Source organism: Bos indicus, chromosome 29, assembly GCF_029378745.1.
Source record: "Bos indicus isolate NIAB-ARS_2022 breed Sahiwal x Tharparkar chromosome 29, NIAB-ARS_B.indTharparkar_mat_pri_1.0, whole genome shotgun sequence".
In the NCBI taxonomy this organism is placed as follows: domain Eukaryota; kingdom Metazoa; phylum Chordata; class Mammalia; order Artiodactyla; family Bovidae; genus Bos; species Bos indicus.
In genome coordinates, this window is record NC_091788.1 from 29,002,470 (window position 1) to 29,021,393 (window position 18,924).

The 18,924-nt window shown below is 44.7% G+C and overlaps 1 protein-coding gene across 1 annotated transcript; it reads right to left on the reverse strand.

Annotated features, from left to right (window-relative positions):
• Window positions 1–994: 994 nt before the first annotated feature.
• Window positions 995–18,634, reverse strand: TMEM218 (transmembrane protein 218). Its single transcript, XM_019955226.2, has 4 exons — window positions 18,480–18,634; window positions 9,791–9,990; window positions 8,589–8,691; window positions 995–4,685 (listed from the first exon to the last, which is right to left on the reverse strand). The coding sequence occupies exons 2-4, from the start codon at window positions 9,898–9,900 to the stop codon at window positions 4,551–4,553; spliced, it is 348 nt and encodes a 115-aa protein (XP_019810785.2). The 5' UTR covers window positions 9,901–9,990; window positions 18,480–18,634; the 3' UTR covers window positions 995–4,550.
• Between the last annotated feature and the right edge of the window lie 290 nt (window positions 18,635–18,924).

Sequence of the window (18,924 nt, forward strand, 5' to 3'; positions counted from 1 at the left end):
CAGAAGATGAACTTTCTCATTCTGTCTGTGGTGCTGGGCCCTGGTTTTGATCCCTGCTGTCATTTCCTAGGTCCCAGGAAACTGAGGCAGGAAGGTGTGTGTTGAGTGGGTGGGCAGGGGGCTTGGAAATATTTTCCTTGAGTAAACAGCAACTGATGTGGCTTGCTAGAGACAGAGGTCAAGAAACGCACACGCATTCTTGCCTTGTGGCTTTGGTTCTTCCATTGGCGCCTCTGAAAACCAACCCGAGTATCCATTTTTCCAGGCAGGCAGAGTTGAAGAGAGAGATGGTCGTGTGTGTCCTTGACAGTCAATCCACCAGTCGCTCCATCAGTGAGGACACCTACTTGAGGGGGAAGCTGAAGTCTTACAGCGCAGGGCCCCCCAAACCAGAGCTGATCAGTGAAGCTGTCCCTGAGTCCGTGTGGCTTCTGATTGCATAGCCCTGGATTCCTGAGATTCCAGATTTTGCAGTAGACTCAACTGCATTTCCTCACTACTTCCTGCCTCCTCCCTTTTCCTTTGTTTTCACCTTACAGGGGACGTGGTAGAAGACAGTGAAGAGCTGAGACTGCCTGACTTCAGTCCTGGTTCCTGTTTAACTCCTAGCTGAGTGACCTCAAGCAAACCACCTTGCCCCTCTGTTCCCTGTCTGTGAAATGGGGGTATTAAGAATACTTAAGAGTTGCTATAAGGATGCCGTTAGTTAATACTTGAGGGCTGCTTAGAAAAGCGCCTCCTACATGTTTGCTAAATACAATAAAAATTGTGAGTTCAGCAGGTAAGGAAGAGAATATTCCCAAGTATCTGGGCTGGAAATAGAGATGAAAGGTTGAATTCTGTGGGTGATAAAATCTCTTCCAATCCTGAGTTTTTATGCTCCTGTGAGGATAATCACTTCTTTAGATTCATACCCATGCGGTTCCCATTCCAACGTCTGGAAAGTTGCTCCTATGTGGTAAGAACCAAATATTTAAAACTGCATGCCAAGAAGTCCTGATAAAATGTTTTTTATTTGTACTAGAAATGTTAACTGGTTGAGCTTCCCTGGCAGCTCAGCCGGTAAAGAATCTGCCTGCAATGCAGGAGCCCCAGGTTTGATCCCTGGGTAAGGAAGATCTCCTGGAGAAGGAAATGGCAATCCACTCCAGTATTCTTGCCTGGAGAATTCCACGGACAGAGGAGCCTGGTGGGCACAGAGTCGGACACGACTGGGTGACTAACACTTAAGTGTTAATTAGGAATTCTTTAATGAGACCTTTACCTGTTTTGATGGGCTACCCTGGTGGCTCAGACGATAAAGCATCTGCCTGCAATGCGGGAGACCCGGGTTCGAATCCTGGGTTGGAAAGATCCCCTGGAGAAGGAAATGGCAATCCACTCCAGCACTCTTGCCTGGAAAATTCCATAGACGGAGGAGCCTGATAGGCTATAGTCCATGGGGTCCCAAAGAGTCGGACACCACTGAGCGACTTCATTTTCACTTTTCACTTATCTGTTTTGGATATGGGTCACAGGAATGGTGGGTATAAGTAGTTAGGAAATAATATTAGCCAATGGAAAAATAAGGAGTTGCCTGAAAGCCAAAACTGATCATTAAACTGTTTTGAGAAATGAGATACCAGGATCCCAGTGTCAAGTGGGAGCCTCGTTACTACTTGTGCAACTTTTTACAATCCCCTTATCTCTCTGCTTGTCTCTCACCTGTGAAATAACTGCAGCAGGTTTCTTTTGTATTTTTATTTATTTTTGGTTGTGCCGAGTCTTTGTTGCTGAGTGGGGGCTACTCTTTGTTGGGGTACCAGGACTTCTCGTTGCAGTGGCGTCAGCAGTGGCACACGGGCCAACTGAGTGGCACGTGGGCTCGGCTGCTCCGCGGCATGTGGGATCGTCCTGGATCAGGGATTGAACCTGTGTCCCCTGCGTTGGCAGTCGGATTCTGTAACCACTGGGCCACCAGGGACGTCCCCACAGCACGTTGCTGGACCCATCGATGCAAATCAAAGCAAAACAAAATCGTTCAACTGCAGCAACGACAGGACAGAGTTGATAGAAAAGTCTGTCTCAGAGAACAGAACAAGAAATGGCTTACTTTATGTGAGAGTAAAAACATTTAGAAATGATTTGGATGTCTTCATCCCAGGACGGAGTCAGGAAGGCAGCCGAGAAGCCTCAGAGCCTCGTTCTCGAGTGGATTTACTCCACAAGGACCACGCTTCACGTTCTGTGAGCACACAATGAGCTCCGAGACACCTGCTGTGTGCAACGTGGGTGAATGGTAGTACATTTCCTAGCAACGCAACAGCGCACAATAACTCTGGTGAATTTTTAGGTTAAATATCTGATACTGCGCATCAGTAAAGAATGTTAGCTTTACCTCTATTTTATGAGACACAGAAAGAACTTGTCAAAAAATTACCTGGTGTGTTCTGCCAGCTTGAGACAGCGCCATCTAGTGGATCAGTGCGGGGTAATGTGCTGATGTGGTCTTTGTCAGGATACAATTTTAAGAGGCTATGCTGCGTACGAGACAGCAAAAGAGACAGTGATGTATAGAACAGTCTTATGGACTCTGTGGGAGAGGGAGAGGGTGGGAAGATTTGAGAGAATGGCATTGAAACATGTAAACTATCATGTATGAAACGAGATGCCAGTCCAGGTTCGATGCACAATACTGGATGCTTGGGGCTAGTGCACTGGGACGACCCAGAGGGATGGTATGGGGAGGGAGGAGGGAGGAGGGTTCAGGATGGGGAGCACATGTATACCTGTGGTGGATTCATTTTGATATTTGGCAAAACTAATACAATTATGTAAAGTTTAAAAATTAAATAAAATTAAAAAAAAAAAAAAAAAGAGGCTATACTGCAGTCCATGGGGTCACAAAGAGTCAGACACAACTGAGTGACTGAACTGAACTGAACTGAAATAACCTGTTTTCTTGCATAGAAGCCCTGAATTGCTCTCCTCCCACCTCCCAAACAGTGGGATCACCAGTTTCTTTGCCACAGGATTCCCTCTGGGTAGCACAACCCGTGCTGAGGCCTTGATCATAGAGCAACGAATGGGGACACTGAGATGATTTCTGTTTGTATTTAAGGGACACCCTCTAAGTCTGTCTCCAGGAAGGCCTGAGCACAAGGGGAACGATATTAACCATTGATTATTGGGGGTCCCCCCCATAGAACTTAGCGAAATTCATTTTGTGATTTTGTGCCCTCTCAGCCTTCTATTTTTTATCCCAATCCTGTGGGTTTTTTTTTTCTTAAGGGTTGGACATGATTGCTTTGAGCATAAAGATATAAAGTGATCCATCATTCTCTTCACCACTGCTGGTAGTTATGGGATCTACAGAAGGCAGGCCGAGCTAAAATACCCTTTGTACAAAAGTATATTTTTGCCCTGAACACACAGGCTTGTCATTTACATTTGTGGAGCGGCGGGAGGTGGGCGTTGGGGGGGGGGGCGGTGGCGGGAAAGACTTGTGCACTAACTGGCATATAGCATGTACTCTATCAAAGTTCTTTTTCCAACTTGTTTTCTGGTTCTTAATTTTCAGCCAGAAGGTCCTTCAAATAGTTCTCGGGTGCCAGGTTGAGACTCCCAAGGTGAAAACAGCCTAGAGCTGCCCACCCCCACCCACCATTTAATGACAGATTTCACTTGGTCTGGGAACTTAAGTATAAAGTTATATCTAAGCCTGGGGATAGACATTCCTCATCAGCTTTGGAGAAAGAGCTACAAAGATGAAAGGGATGACAATAACCCAACATGGACACTTACGGTAACTAAATAAAGGAACAAAGACCACCAAATACTGGAAGAAGAAGAATCTAGAGAGAGCGGCAGGACACACAACTGATGTTTCCAAACTCTGCCTCTAATCCCCCCATGAACCTGAACTGTAGAAATGCTAGATTCAGGAAGCTGTGCCCAGGAGTTTGAGGTGAAAGTCAGTCCTCTGGCTGCTGCTGACTGCTTTCTCGAGGCAGCAGAAAGTGACACCAAGGCCTTAGTGGAGCCCTGTGGTGTGACACGCAGAGTGCTGCAAAGCTGGCATCTGATATATGTCTCCAAGTCACCACGTTCAAATAATCTTTTGAACTTTGAGGGCCTTTCTTTCCCAAATGATCTTGACCTTGAAATTAAGTATTTCACATATTATCAAAAAGGACCAAGTTCTTCCATCTGTTGGACAGGAGAAGCTAAAGTACCCTTTTTCTCAAAATTCACTTGCTGATGTCTTGACTGAAAAACCTAAGCAGATCACTGTTGCTATTTCCTTTTCAAAAGAGGTGGAGAACCTGAGGTGCAGGTGCTGAGAAGACAGTGAAATCCCCCTTAAGCTGGTGAGAACCTCTCCTCGGGGCAGTTCTGCAATCCTGTTTCTGGAAGCCAGGACTCAACGGATCTGTCTTCGTGATGAAGAGATGATCCTCTGATTTTAAGGCAGGAAGGCTGTCAACACAAAACTGTGAACAGTACCTTGCTGCTCACCAGTGACATCAAAGCGAGAGGGAGAACAAGGTCTTGGTTTTCCCGAAGGCGGCTCAGTAGGACCGCAGTGGTTTGGCATAGATTGGCTCCAGGATGTGATGGATTAGAACCAAGAAAAGGCTTCCAAGGAAGACGGCAGTGAGGAAAGCCAGCAGGACATAGCGGCCAATGAAAAAGGCATCTACAATCTGGAGAAAGAAACATTAAAAGTGAAATTACTGTCATGTCTGCGCCTTGACTGGGCTCAACTGGAATCTCTAATGAGTGGGCCCAGGATCTGTCCATATTCAAAACTTCCAGTAACATCTTGTAAATGGATAAGAACCTTTTTCTCAACATGCTGAGGCAGAAATACAAGATAAACAGAAGCTTAATGAAAAGGCTTAATAAAGTACAGGGAACAAACACAGGCTTGATGTAGGAGATTCATAAACACTCTGAAGGCAAGTCCTTTTCTGTTCTGAAATGAGTTATCCGAAAGAATGAATGAGAACCTTGCTTGCTTGGTCTCAGAAAGGCTTATTTTGTGGCTGTCAACTTTTCATTATGGAGAACTTTAAACATGTCTAAAAATACAATAGTATACTAATCCCCCACATACTCAAGGTTCAAACCCCCACGCCATCAACCCATGGCCAACTCAGGAGGGGTCATTTCCAGAATGAAAAGGGAACTCTAAAACTTTTACCAGAGGAGTTCTGAACCCTAACATTCATAACCCAGCAATCCAAGGGCTGGGGAATGGCCATCTACCTGCGGTCCTGAAACACTTAAGAGGAAAGGAAACTTGTCCCAGTTCGTACAGTTGGCTGCCTGGCAACCAGCCGTACTTGAGGCCCCAGAGCTGCTGGTCTTTGCTGACAGAGGCCTGTCGTTCATATTGGCTCTACCCACTTGTCTACTGTTCACTGCTGGAACTCTGTTTTCCACAGATCCAAAGGGTGCTGCCTAAGTCTGGGCAGGAAAAAGCAGTTTAATCTACAGACTTAATAGAGCAGGAACACAAACCAAGTGACCAGGGACATCGAAACCTCCCGAAGCTTTCAGAACCTAGTACCTGAAGACATCCCCAAATACCTGCAGGGTTGTGGTTGATACGATAATGGCTCTACAATGTCCACATTCTGATCTCCAGAAACTCTGAATGTGTTAAATTGCATGACAAAGGAGAATTAAGGCTGTAGATGGAATTACAGTTGTTAATCCATTGACCTTAAATAGGGAGACTGTCCACTCTCTATGTCCATACTTCTGTGTCTCTATTCCTGCCCTGCAGATAGGTTCATCTGCATCATTTTTCTAGATTTCACATACATGCGTTAATATACAATATTTGTTTTTCTCTTTCTGACTCAGTTCATGCTGTATGACAGACTCTGGGTCCATAGTTGTCTCTACAAATGCCTCAACTTTGTTCCTTTTTAAGGGTAATAATATTCCATTGTATTTATGTTTTGGGGGGAAGTAGAGAGGAGGACAAACTGGGAGGTTGGGATTGACATATACACACCACCATGTGTAAAACAGATAGCTAGTGGGAAGCCGCTCTATCGCACAGGGAGTTTTGGTGCTCTGTGATGGCCCAGAGGGGTGGGATGGCGGTGGGGTGGGAGGGAGGTCTGAGAGGAAGGGGATATATGTGTACATATGGCTGATTCACTTCATTGCACAGCGGAATCTAACACATCATAAAGTAATTATACTCCAATAAAAAAATAAGGAGGCTGGTCTGAACTGTTTAATACACGTGGCCCAATGTAATCACAGGGCTCTTCAGAAGAGGTTGAGGGAGGCGGAAGAGAGGGTGAGAGACACAGAGATGTGAGGATGGAGGCAGACACAGAGAGATGCTATTTTGCTGTCTCTGAAGAGGGAGCAAGGGGTCCACAAGCCCAAGGGTGGCCCCTGGAAGCAGAAAAGGCAAGGAAACATTTCTCCCCAGAACCTCCAGAAAGGACGACAGCCCCGGCAACCCCTTGATTTTAGCCCAGGGAAGCTGATTTTGGGATTCTAGCCTGTGGAACTATAAGATAGTAAATGTGTGTTGTAAGCCACTGATCTTGCAGTGATTTGTTACAGCAGCAGTCGGTAACTAATACAGCAGAGATGCACCAAGCACCTGTCAAGTCCAAGCTCTCCTGTGATCACTGAGATCCAAGGACACCAGGGGGAGAGGGCTGCTCTGGAGGTTACCCCAACAGCCAGCTTACAACAAAGGTCAGTTGGATGAAACGGCTCTGACATGACTTTGACCTTGGCTCCAGGACTGAACACGTCTCTTGCGGGCTACATGTTTCCTTGTTCGACACGGTTCACTTTTTAATTAGCCAATTAGCAGGCCTTGGGTGCGGAAGGCCCAGGCCATGTATTATTGATACAGTATTGAGCCAGGCCGCTTACAGGGGCTGGGGCTCCAAACCTGAGAATGAGAACTCCAATCTCTGCTGGCCGCGCTGATGAACAGATTTTGCTCAAAAGGCTGATCTGCTCTCCTGGTCTGAAACTGGGTCTGAAACTCACATGACAGAGCAAAGAAGGAAGACGGATTGATTTCAAGACAGGTTTGCTCTGGGCCCTTCTTCCAATGTTCACATCCCCAGTGATTAAGAAATACCCAGACTTCATCGCTTTCCCCATTTAAGACAGGAAAACTGGTCACTGTCCTGGCATGGTCAGAGTGGTTGTCAGATGCTGACCAAAAAACCCAGCATGTATGAAAACAGCACCTTAGTTTTGTGTGGCTAAGTACTGTTTCCCTTGGAATTTTCAGAATGTCTTCCCTTTGGCCATGGTCAGCCCTACATAGCACTAGAAAGGGGTGCCGAGTCCAGTTCAGAAGTTATAATTTTGTGTACTGATGTCTGGTGTCAAAACAGTTGCCTTTAAACTCTTGGTGATGGCCCCCGATATGCTGTTGGGTCCCCCGTGTGAAGGTATTGAAGACAGACCTCAGCTTGAATCCTTGCTCGGCCTCTTCCTGGGTAAGTTACCCCAGCCCCTCCCAGCCTTAGCATCCTGACCTATGAAACGGACACTGACAGTACCTGTGTCGTGCTACTTAGGGTTGTCCTGAGGTTTGAATGACAGCATGTAAATAACATGCTTAGCACAGGACCCCGCACACAGTGATGCCTTAAACAGTGTTAGCTATTATCACCATTACTTCTTTTTTGTTTAGTTTTTTTTTTTTTTTTTCTTTTTGCTGATGTGGAGCATTTTTAAAGTCTTTATTGAATTTGTTACAACATTGTTTTGATTTTTTCGCCACGAGGCATGTGGGATCTTAGTTACTTAATCAGGGATTGGACCTGTATCTCTTGCATTGGAAGGTGAAGTCTACCATTGGACCTCCAAGGAAGTGCCATCATTACATCTTAAAAAATTAAAATAGCGGAAAAAAGTTGCTAGAAGGAGTAATGGGCCACAGGATGTCAAGATTGTAGAGATTATCAAGACTGTAGAGATCTGAGACCATGGTAAAGCCAGAGCCCCAGTCGGGAAGGAATCAGGATGGGGGGCGTCTATGAGAGAGATGATAAAACTCCATTTAGACAGGTATGTGCTGGGAGATCTGGTTCTGGAAAGGAGAACGGAAGGGACTTCCCGAAGGCTGTTAGTGTGAAGTGCATCTGTGGCTACACTGTCCACGCACCACAGCGGTGTTCCTCCTTCCTCTCTGCCCTTCTCTATGGAGAATACTCCCTCTTCACCGCCAGCGGGAAAATCCAAACACATGATGAAAAAGCATGTCGATTAGCACCTGAGGGCACTACCTGAGTGTCACCTGGGATCGGAGTTTCCGAGCCAAGGCGACCAGGAGTGGGAGCCTGCCCGCTCGTCTCTGGCCCTGCGGCGGGCTCGCTCGGAAGCAAATCCAGGCAAACAGCTGCCTCGAGGTGTTGCCAGTGGGCACGGGAAGAAGCGGGAGGGAGTTTAAAACCCACTCTGAGCCGTCCCACACCCCATCCTGGTTTCAACTTTGTAATTTTTTGAACACACTTCAGCCCTGCTGGCACTGGGGACCACGCGGGGCAGGGCAGAGGTCTAGACCAGGAGAAAGAAGACTGATGAAACAAAACCCAGGCTTTTACCTTCGTCTCTGCCTCGGGGGCTGGGGCGTCACTGGCTCGAGGGAAGAGCAACAGAATGGCTGTGACGATCAGAGCACCGAGGAACACGAAAATGACAGAGAACCTGCGGCCCAAAGACAGGGAGTTAAAAGCACGGCTTAGCGTCCTCTGCAATCGTTAGGCTGGGCCTGGCTTTTCCCTGGGGTCCGTATTCCGTCTCAGTCCATTAACAGGGCCCAGTGTGCTGCCCCAGCACCACGGGAATTCAGAAACGTTTCCCCTTCCTCCCAAAGCCCATCTTCCCAGATAGGTACTAGCGGGATGCATTCCTGTTATTCCTGGGAATTCCAAGTTCCTAAGAATGGGAATTGGTGGGATTTTTAAATTTTATTTTTAATTGGAGGATAACTGCTTTACAATGCTGTGTTGGTTTCTAACATACAACAAGGTGAATCACTTATATGTACACATATATCCCCTCCCTCTTAAGCCTCCCACCCACCCCCATCTCACCCCTCTAGGTCAGCGCAGAGCACCGAGCTGGGCTCCCTGTGTTATTCAGCAGATTCCCACGAGTCAGCTTTATACACAGTAGTGTATGTACGTCAATCGTACCCTGTCAGGAATAGGTAGTTTTTATTTTGACCTCTGTGTGGTCATAGGAAAACCCGAAGTGGCCCCTCCCTGATCCCCCACTGCTGTGTTTGCAACCAAAAAACTTTAGTAAATGATGTAACTTGTTTTGTACCTACACAATCTGGCCAGGGAGTATGACTCTACAGTGTCCTTAGAGTCAGTTTATACCCTGATTCTGTAAGTCAACACCAGCCCAAGTCATCCATGACCCTTCAGCTTTCTGGGGCCCTGGGCTGGAGCCTCACGGGCTGGACCCAGCACCTGCCATGAATCTTAACAATTAAGAAACAAGCACACGCGTGACCCCAAGAAACTCAAGCGACAGCGAAAGCAGATTCTCTTTTCATCTCCCATGTCCTCATCTCCTGTATGCTGAGAGCTGACATGTACTCCCTCCCTTCTCCTCCCACCTCTGCTTCCGAGTATAAATAACACAGTCAGTGCTTATGATAAAGAGGTTAAAATGCAACTCCTTCCAACTGCCGGTAATGACAATGAGCTTCTGAATTCTAAATGTTTCATGAGCATCAGCAATTTCGCATCTGATTGCTTTTACCTCGGACTCCCGGCTGGAGAGAAGGCCTTACCTAGCTGCCCCCGAGGCTCTGAACAGCAGGGCACACAGCAGCAGCACCGACACCCAGAGCAGGGCGAGGACGAACACGCCGGCCCCTACGCCAAGCACGGTACCAGCCATGCGGGGGGCGCGGCTGAGCACTGGGCACAGTGCGATGAGCTGGTCCTGCTGTTAGGGGTGCTGCTGGGCTTCTGGGTGTTCCTGGGTTTCCTAGGGGGTCAGACACAGAAAGTCTGAATTCATTCTGGGAAACTTCTGATGATTGATGTGGGAGGAGGAGTCATCAATACAGGTCTTAATAAGTCTCTCTCAGAAACTGACAGATCAAGCAGCTAAGAATAAACCCTTGACAGAGGATATACAAATGGCCAATATATATGTGAAAAGTGCTCAACTTCTTTAGTCATTCAGTTCAGTTCAGTTGCTCAGTCGTGTCCAACTCTTTGCGACCCCATGAACTGCAGCACGCCAGGCCTCCCTGTCCATCACCAGCTCCCAGAGTTTACCCAAACTCATGTCCATTGAGTCAATGATGCCATCCAACCATCTCATCCTTTATCATCCCCTTCTCCTCCTGCTCTCAATCTTTCCCAGCATCGGGGTCTTTTCAAATGAGTCAGCTCTTCACATCAGATGGCCAAAGACTGGAGTTTCAGCTTTGGCATCAGTCCTTCCAATGAACACCCAGGATCGATCTCCATTAAGATGGACTGGTTGGATCTCCTTGCAGTCCAAGGGACTCTCGAGAGTCTTCTCCAACACCACAACTCAAAAGCATCAATTCTTTGGCGCTCAGCCTTCTTCACAGGCCAACTCTCACATCCATACATGACCACAGGAAAAACCATAGCCTTGACTAGACGGACCTTTGTTGGCAAAGTAATGTCTCTGCTTTTTAATATGCTGCCTAGGTTGGTCATAACTTCCTTCCAAGGAGTAAGCGTCTTTTAATTTCATGGCTGCAGTCACCATCTGCAGTGATCTTGGAGCCCAGAAAAATAAAGTCTGACACTGTTTCCACTGTTTCTCCATCTATTTCCCATGAAGTGATGAGACCAGATGCCATGATCTTCATTTTCTGAATGTTGAGCTTTAAGCCAACTTTTTCACTCTCCTCTTTCACTTTCATCAAGAAGCTCTTTAGATGTTCTTCACTTTCTGCCATAAAGGTGGTGTCATTTGCATATCTGAGGTTATTGATATTTCTCCCAGCAATCTTGATTCCAGCTTGTGCTTCTTCCAGCCTAGAGTTTCTCATGATGTACTCTGCATATAAGTTAAATCAGTAGCGTGACAATATACAGCCTTGATGTACTCCTTTTCCTATTTGGAACCAGTCTGTTGTTCCATGTCCAGCTCTAACTGTTGCTTCCTGACCTGCATACAGGTTTCTCAAGAGGCACGTCAGGTGGTCTGGTATTCCCATCTCCTTCATTCAGTTCAGTTCAGTTCAGTTCAGCTGCTCAGTTGTGTCCAACTCTTTGCGACCCCATGAATCGCAGCATGCCAGGCCTCCCTGTCCATCACCAACTCCTGGAGTTCACTCAGACTCACATCCATCGACTCAGTGATGCCATCCAGCCATCTCATCCTCTGTCGTCCCCTTCTCCTCCTGCCCCCAATCCCTCCCAGCATCAGAGTCTTTTCCAGTGAGTCAACTCTTTGCATGAGGTGGCCAAAGTACTCGAGTTTCAGCTTTAGCATCAGTCCTTCCAAAGAAATCCCAGGGCTGATCTCCTTCAGAATCTCCTTCATTAGGAAATTGCAAATAAAATACAGTACCTCTAGACACCTACCAGAATGGCTAAAATGAAAATGATGGACAACTCCAAGTGTTGACAAAAATGTGGTGTAACTGGAAGCCTTGTACTCTGCTGGGAGAGTGTAAGTTCTTACTAGCACTTTGGAGACTCTTTGGCTATATCTAATAAAGCTGAATATGTGAACCCTAGATCCAACTGTTCTCTTCCTGGGTGTGTCCCCAACAGACATGTCATAAGTTCACTAAAAGATGCACAAAAATTCAGGGCAGACCTATTAGAAATAGTTACAACCTGAAATGACCTGAATATACATCAATTGAATAGGTAAGGTGAGCTTTCTCAGGTGGCGCTAGTGTTAAAGAATCTTCCTGCTAATGCAGGAGACGCAGAAGACCCAGGTTCGATCCCTGGGTCAGGAAGATCTCCTGGAGTAGCAAACTGCAACCCACTCCAGTATTCTTGCCTGGAAAATTCCATGGACAGAGGAGCCTTGTGGGCTACAGTCCTTAGGGTTGCAAAGAGTTGGTATTATAGATACAACTTATTCATTCATACAATGGAAGAGTAAAAAGAAGCAAGAATGAACAGACTACAACTATATCCAGCATTGTGGGTAAGTTTTGCAAATATTAAGTATAGAAAGCTAGAGGCAAAAGAGTTCACACTGTGTAATAACATATATATAATGTTCAAAAACAGTTCAAACTAATTTGGGGGTAGAAGTCAGGAGTGTGGTTGCCTTGTGACTAAAGGGGCTTCTGGGGTGCTTATGGAATTTTGTTTCTTCAGCTGGGTGTGGGTTACACAGCTTTGTTAATTCTGTTAAACTGTATCTAGCTGTACACTTCTGATTTGCATATTTTTCATTATGTGTCTTTTACTTTTCCAAAAAGGTTTATTTCAAAGAAAGTCTGAAGAGACATACCAGATAAATGTAATATATGGGACTTGTTTGGTTCCTGACTCAAACAAATCTGCTACACAAAACCTTTTATGAGATGACTGGAGGAATTTGAACAGTATCTGGGTATTTGACGATGTTAGGGAATCACTGTTTATTTTTTAAGTGAAAAATGTTTTTTTTTTAATGTGATGATGTGGTTATACTACTAAAAGATTACTTTTAATATACAAATACACAAACACACACAACACAAATAACAGAAAATGATGTCTAGGAATTTTATAATTATCTAGGACAGAGGAGAAAGGGGTCAATATAAACAAGGCTAGTCCTGAATTCACTGTTGAAGCTGGAGTGGTGAATATATCAATTTTCCTATACTATTTTCTATACTTTTGAATATATTTGAACCTTTTGCAATAAAAGGGTTGTGTGTATGAATAAGTATATATGGGGAAGTAGGAATAAATCCAACAAAAGATGTAAAGATTTTTATGGCAAAAAGTATAAAACTTTATTCAAAGATATATATATATATATTTTAAAGGCCTGAATAGAGAAATAACCCCTGTTCCTGAATGGATGGGATGGTTTAATATTCAAACTCAATTTTCCTTAAATTATCAGCTCAATGCAATTCTAACCAAAATCTCGAAATAGTTTTTTGTGGAACTTGAAAACCAATCCTAAATTCACATGCAAGAGCAAAAACCCAAGAATAGCAAAAACAATTTTGGGAACTAGGATGGAAAACTCGCCTTTCATGTTACCAACTGCTACAAGACACATTATAGAACCACGGTAATTAAAACAGTGTGATCGTGGCATAGAGACACATGGGCCAGTGCAACAAAACAGAAAGCCCAGAAGCAGAGCCACGCATTCAGGAGAACTTTGCACAGGACAGAGTTGGCTTCATAGTCAACGGGTAGAGGGTTTCATAGACAGTGTTGGGATAAGTGATTATCCAATCAGAAAATAATAAAACCAGATCTCTGCTTTATATAATACGCAGAAGCCAATTTTAAATGGAAAGTTATTCGTAATAAAACAGCATATGTTTAAATATACAAACGTTCAAGGCTGACACACTAGAATACCTAATGAAGGACCGCACTCAGATGCTTGCACCTAAACTTAGAATCGGCATGAACGCAAGAACTACAAACACAGGCTGATGCAGGTGTGTTTCACAGCAACTCAAATACCACGGGCTGGGCTGCCTTCACTTACAGGGTTTTCTACAGTGATGAACGACTCTGGTAAGAGTTCCAAAATACAAATAAGTATAATTTCCCCCTGATTTACATTAGAGTTGCATTCCTGGAAATTTTACTATGTTCAACTGTGCCAAAAGATACATTATGCTTATATAAAAATTGGAGTTAGATTCTGGGTTCATATTAGAAATGAGTATCCTGTGAGACACTTGGGATGTTGTGCAGGATGAAGGACAATTCTTCATGGTGAGGGGCTGTCCAGTGTATCACGGGACTTCCAGCAGCCCCAGTCCTGCTCTGTAAACCCCAGGAGTGCCTCCAAAATCACACTAAAAATAACCAAAGGTGCCCTCACAAACTCCAAAATGACCAAACGGGCAGTTCAGTTCAGTCGCTCAGTCGTGTCCGACTCTTTGTGACCCCATGAATCGCAGCACACCAGGCCTCCCTGTTTATCACCAACTCCCGGAGTCCACCCAAACCCATGTCCATCGAGTCAGTGATGCCATCCAACCATCTCATCCTTTGTCATCCCCTTTTCCTCCTACCCTCAATCTTTCCCAGCATCAGGGTCTTTTCAAATGAGTCAGCTCTTCGCATCAGGTGGCCAAAGTATTGGAGTTTCAGCTTTAGCATCAGTCCTTCCAATGAACACTCAGGACCGATCTCCTTTAGGATGGTCTGGTTGGATCTCCTTGCAGTCCAAGGGACTCTCAAGAGTCTTCTTCAACACCACAGTTCAAAAGCATCAATTCTTCGGCACTCAGCTCTCTTTATAGTCTGACTCTCACATCCATACATGACCACTGGAAAAACCATAGCCTTGACAAGACGGACCTTTGTTGGCAAAGTAATGTCTCTGCTTTTCAATATGCTGTCTAGGCTGGTCATAACTTTCCTTCCAAGGAGTAAGCGTCTTTTAATTTCATGGCTGCAGTCACCATCTGCAGTGATCTTGGAGCCCAGAAAAATAAAGTCTGCCACCATTTCCACTGTCTCCCCATCTATTTGCCATGAAGTGATGAGACTGGATGCCATGATCTTAGTTTTCTGAATGTTGAGCTTTAAGCCAACTTTTTCACTCTCTCTTTCATTTTCATCAAGAGGCTCTTTAGTTCTTCTTCACTTTCTGCCATAAGAGTGGTGTCATCTGCATATATGAGATTATTGATATTTCTCCTGGAAATCTTGACTCCAGCTTGTGCTTCCTCCAGCCCAGCATTTCTCATGATGTACTCTACATATAAGTGCCACCCCCTTAAAGAACCATGTGGAGGTTTAATCACTAAGTCAAATTTGACTCTTGCAACCCCATGGACTATAGCCTGCCAGGATCCTCTGTCCATGGGATTCTCCAGGCAAGAACTGGAGTGGGTTGCCATTTCCTTCTTCAGGGGATCTTCCTGACCCAGGGATTGAACCCGGGTCTCCTGCATTGCAGGCAGTCTTTCCCAACTAAGCTATGAGAGAAGCCCAAGCCTAGATCAATAAACTCTGGCATAAAGAGATGTGAACAAAGGTGTTCATGATAGCAAAACATCTGAGAAAATCTAAATGCCCATCAGTAAGGGGATGGATATTATATACTCATGACAACTTAAAATCAATGAACTTGAGTTAGCTGTACTGACATGAATGTATCTACTAGGCTGGCCAAAAAGTGTGTTCCATAACATCTTATGGAAAAACCCAAATGATCTTTTTGGTCAACCCAAAAAAAACCAATATCGAGTCTAAAAGCAAGTTGCAGAATGAAGCCCACAATACTATACTATTTGTATCTTTAAAATTAAAAAAAAATACCTAAATCATTATATATTTTGAGATATACAGTAAACATAAAACCATGGGCATAAATGGCGCAAAACAATTTCAGGAGATTGTATGTCTCTGGGGAGGGAGGAAGGAAGGAGAATGGGGCCAGGAAAGAGAACAAAGGGATCTGAACTAAATCTGTGATGGTTTGTTTCTTGAAAATAAAAAACTTAAGCAGATGAGAGAAAAAAAGTTAATGTTTATTAATCTAGTTGTTTGTGTATAGGTCTTTGTTATAATTTCCAGGGCAAATATTCACTATTTTCGAAATTTTTGAGATAAATATTAATTTCTAAAAAGGTAATTGGTAGCAGGGTACATATGAGCTGAGATCAGAGAATAGAGACTAGTGACCAGTTAGGAGACTATTTCAATTCTCCAGATAAGAGATGAGGCAGGTCTGGGCTTCATCTTAGCTGTGGAAATGGGAAGGGGCTTAGGAAGGTGGCATTAGAGGTGACTCAGGTTTCCAGCTTGGTTGACTGTACTGCCCTTAGCAAGAGAACTAGTTAAGTGTAGTTGCTGCTGTTTTGGATATTATGTAAATTACCTGTAAGACTTGTACCAACTCTAACACCTAGAATACAGAGCGAATAGTAGTTGAAGCTGGTATTATTAGAAATATTGCCCTTCACTCCTCCAGAGAAACATGAAAGTTCATTTGACATTGGGTTCTGTACACGGTACAGCTTTAAAGTATTGAGATGAATATCCCCAACCTCTTATAAGAATGAAGTTTGTCACTTTACAACCAAACCATACATTTTCTTACTAAGCATAGAAAGGCAGGGCTGGAAAAGTACAGAATGTTTTTGTGGGGAAAGGGTGAACATCTAGTCATTTTATCTTGTTAACTGAGTGTGGGCATAATGCTTGTGATTATTTCCCTTATTGGAATAGCTAAATTATTGAGTAAAGCTTGATAAAAAAAATAAATAAAAAGAATTTTCCAGGCAAGAATATGGGAGTGGGTTACCATTTCCTTCTCCAAGGGATCTTCCCAATCCACTGATCGAACTGGTGTCTCCTGTGTCTCCTGCATTGGCAGGTGGACTCTTTACCACTGTGCCACCTGGGAAGCCTTTTAATTAATATACAAGGCTTTTTCAACCCTCTTCTGAAAATTGGGCTTCCCTGGTGGTTAGCCATCTTCCTCAGATGCTAAAAAATCTGCCTGCAATGCAGAAGACCCAGGTTCAATCCATGGGTCGGGAAGATCCCCTGGGGAATGGAATGGCTACCCATTCTCCAGTATTCTTGCCTGGAGAATTCCATGGACAGAGAAGCCTGAGAGTTACAGTCCATAAGGTCGCAAAGAGTCAGACATGACTTAGTGATGGAGCATGCAGGCACTATGGAAAACAGTATGGAGATTCCTCAAAAAATTAAGAATACAACTACCAAAACCCCCAGGTATCCCATTTCTGGGCATTTATCCAAAGAACATGAAAACACCAATTTGAAAAGATATATGTGACTCTGTGTTCACCACAGCATTATTTACAATATCTAAAATATGGAAACAACTTCAGTGCCCATCAACAGGTGAATGGATAAAGAAGTTGGGTGTGTATATATATATATATAGAGAGAGAGAGAGAGAGAGAGAGAGAGAGAGAGAGATACCCATGAAGTGAAAGTGTTAGTCACTTAATCGTGTCCAACTCTTTGGGACCCTGTGGACTGTAGCCCTCCAGGTTCCTCTGTCCATGGAATTCTCCAGGCCAAGAATATTGGAGTGGGTAGCCATTCCTTTCTGCAGGGGATCTTCTCAACCCAGGGATCAAACCCGGGTCTCCCACATTGAGGGCAGATTCTTTACCATTTGAGCCACCAATATATATACATATATAAAATGGGGAAAAATAAATAAATAAATAAATAAAATGGAACACTATTGAACCATTAAAAAAGATGAAATCTTGCCATGCCAACATGGATCACTCTTAAGGCTAAGTGAAATAAGTGGAGAAAGACAAATACCACATAATTTCACTCATACTAGTAATAAACAAACAAAAATGAACAAAGCAAACCAAAACAAGAGGGAGATCCACAGCACAGAGCAGTGGTTATCAGAGGAGAATGTGGGGAGGATAAAAAATGGCTAAAGGGGATCAACTGTAGGGTGACTGATAGAAACTAAATTTTTGGTGGTAAGCACGTTGTAGAGCATATAGAGATGGAAATACAATGTTGTACACATGAAACATACAATGTTATAAACCAATACCTCAATAAAAAGTAAGTCTTAAAGAAAAGCGAAAAGAATGGGTTACAGTAGTGAACGGTTTTTCTGGGGGGTTCCTTTTCATTTTCCTTTATAGCTGTTCCAAGTCTTCAAAAATAATTGGGTGGGAGAGGGTGAACTTTCACACTTTTTTCTACTTTAAACACTTCAATATGGTTTGAGTTTTAAAATATTAGGATAATGCCTCTACTTTTGTAATGAAATCAAATGAAAGTCTGGGAAAAAATCAATTGCCATACTACCAAAATAACACCGATATGGCACCATCTCTTCACGTGATGATAGAAAAGGAAGATCAGTGGATGCAGATTACATCCTTCCACCCTTTTTCCTGGGTGCTATTGCGATTTGAAAGTGCGCAACCACAGCCTGTCTGTCATCCACACCACCCGGGGGCCCCCAGCAGGCAGCCCTACAGTGCTGGAGAGTGAACAGTTTCCCTGCCCAGTCGCTGATTCAAACCGGCAACAGGAAAACAGTGCCCCCCAGGTCTCATCTTCAGAATGTTCGCCTGGCCACTTCCCAGGAGTTGGGAGAGAAATTTGGGTTTTGATCACAAGATTTCCCCCAATTCAGCATCTACTGGCCGCCGGACCTCGGGTGGAGATTAGCGATGATAATAGTCTGAGGGGTCCCTGCCCCGCCATAGCTCCCAGCCTTATTCCAGCCCCCGTCAGCCACAATCCCCTACCATTCTCTCTCCTCTCTTCAGTCGCCCCTATTTTCCTCACCTCCACCCCGCTCACCTGGCTTCGCATCTCCCGGGTCCCACAATCTCAGCCCAGCCAGTTTCAGCCCACAGGGGCTTGGGTCTACTCAGGACGAATCACAAGTGGGCTTTCATCTAGGAGATTCTGGATTGGCTAATCAGCGCCACTCTTTTAACTCCCGAATTTCCCCTCATTTGCTTACGCCGCCGCGGCTCCAGGCAACAGGGAGCGTGGTGGGTGGACACGTCGCCCTCCGTTACGCACTCTGATTGGTCGATGGCTGCTGGGACAGGCCTCAAGTTCGATTGAATAGAGGTCGTCCGGGCTCCCCGCGCTCGCCCCACCCCGTTGTCAATCACACCATCCCTTAGGTAACCCACGGGACCATTGGTCAGTCCCGCCGGAGGGCGGGTTGTTGGGCGGAAGTTATAACTGCTTATAACTTCCAACCAAAGGAAATAAGATAAAGAATGCATGTTCC

Excerpts from the sequence above, each read along its gene's own strand:
- TMEM218 (XM_019955226.2), bottom strand. The coding sequence starts at position 9,900 with ATGGCTGGTACCGTGCTTGGCGTAGGGGCCGGCGTGTTCGTCCTCGCC. Across the intron at positions 8,692-9,790 it reads AGAGCCTCGGGGGCAGCTAG|GTTCTCTGTCATTTTCGTGT; the intron begins GTAAGGCCTTCT and ends TTTGGGCCGCAG. Across the intron at positions 4,686-8,588 it reads CCCCCGAGGCAGAGACGAAG|ATTGTAGATGCCTTTTTCAT; the intron begins GTAAAAGCCTGG and ends TTCTTTCTCCAG.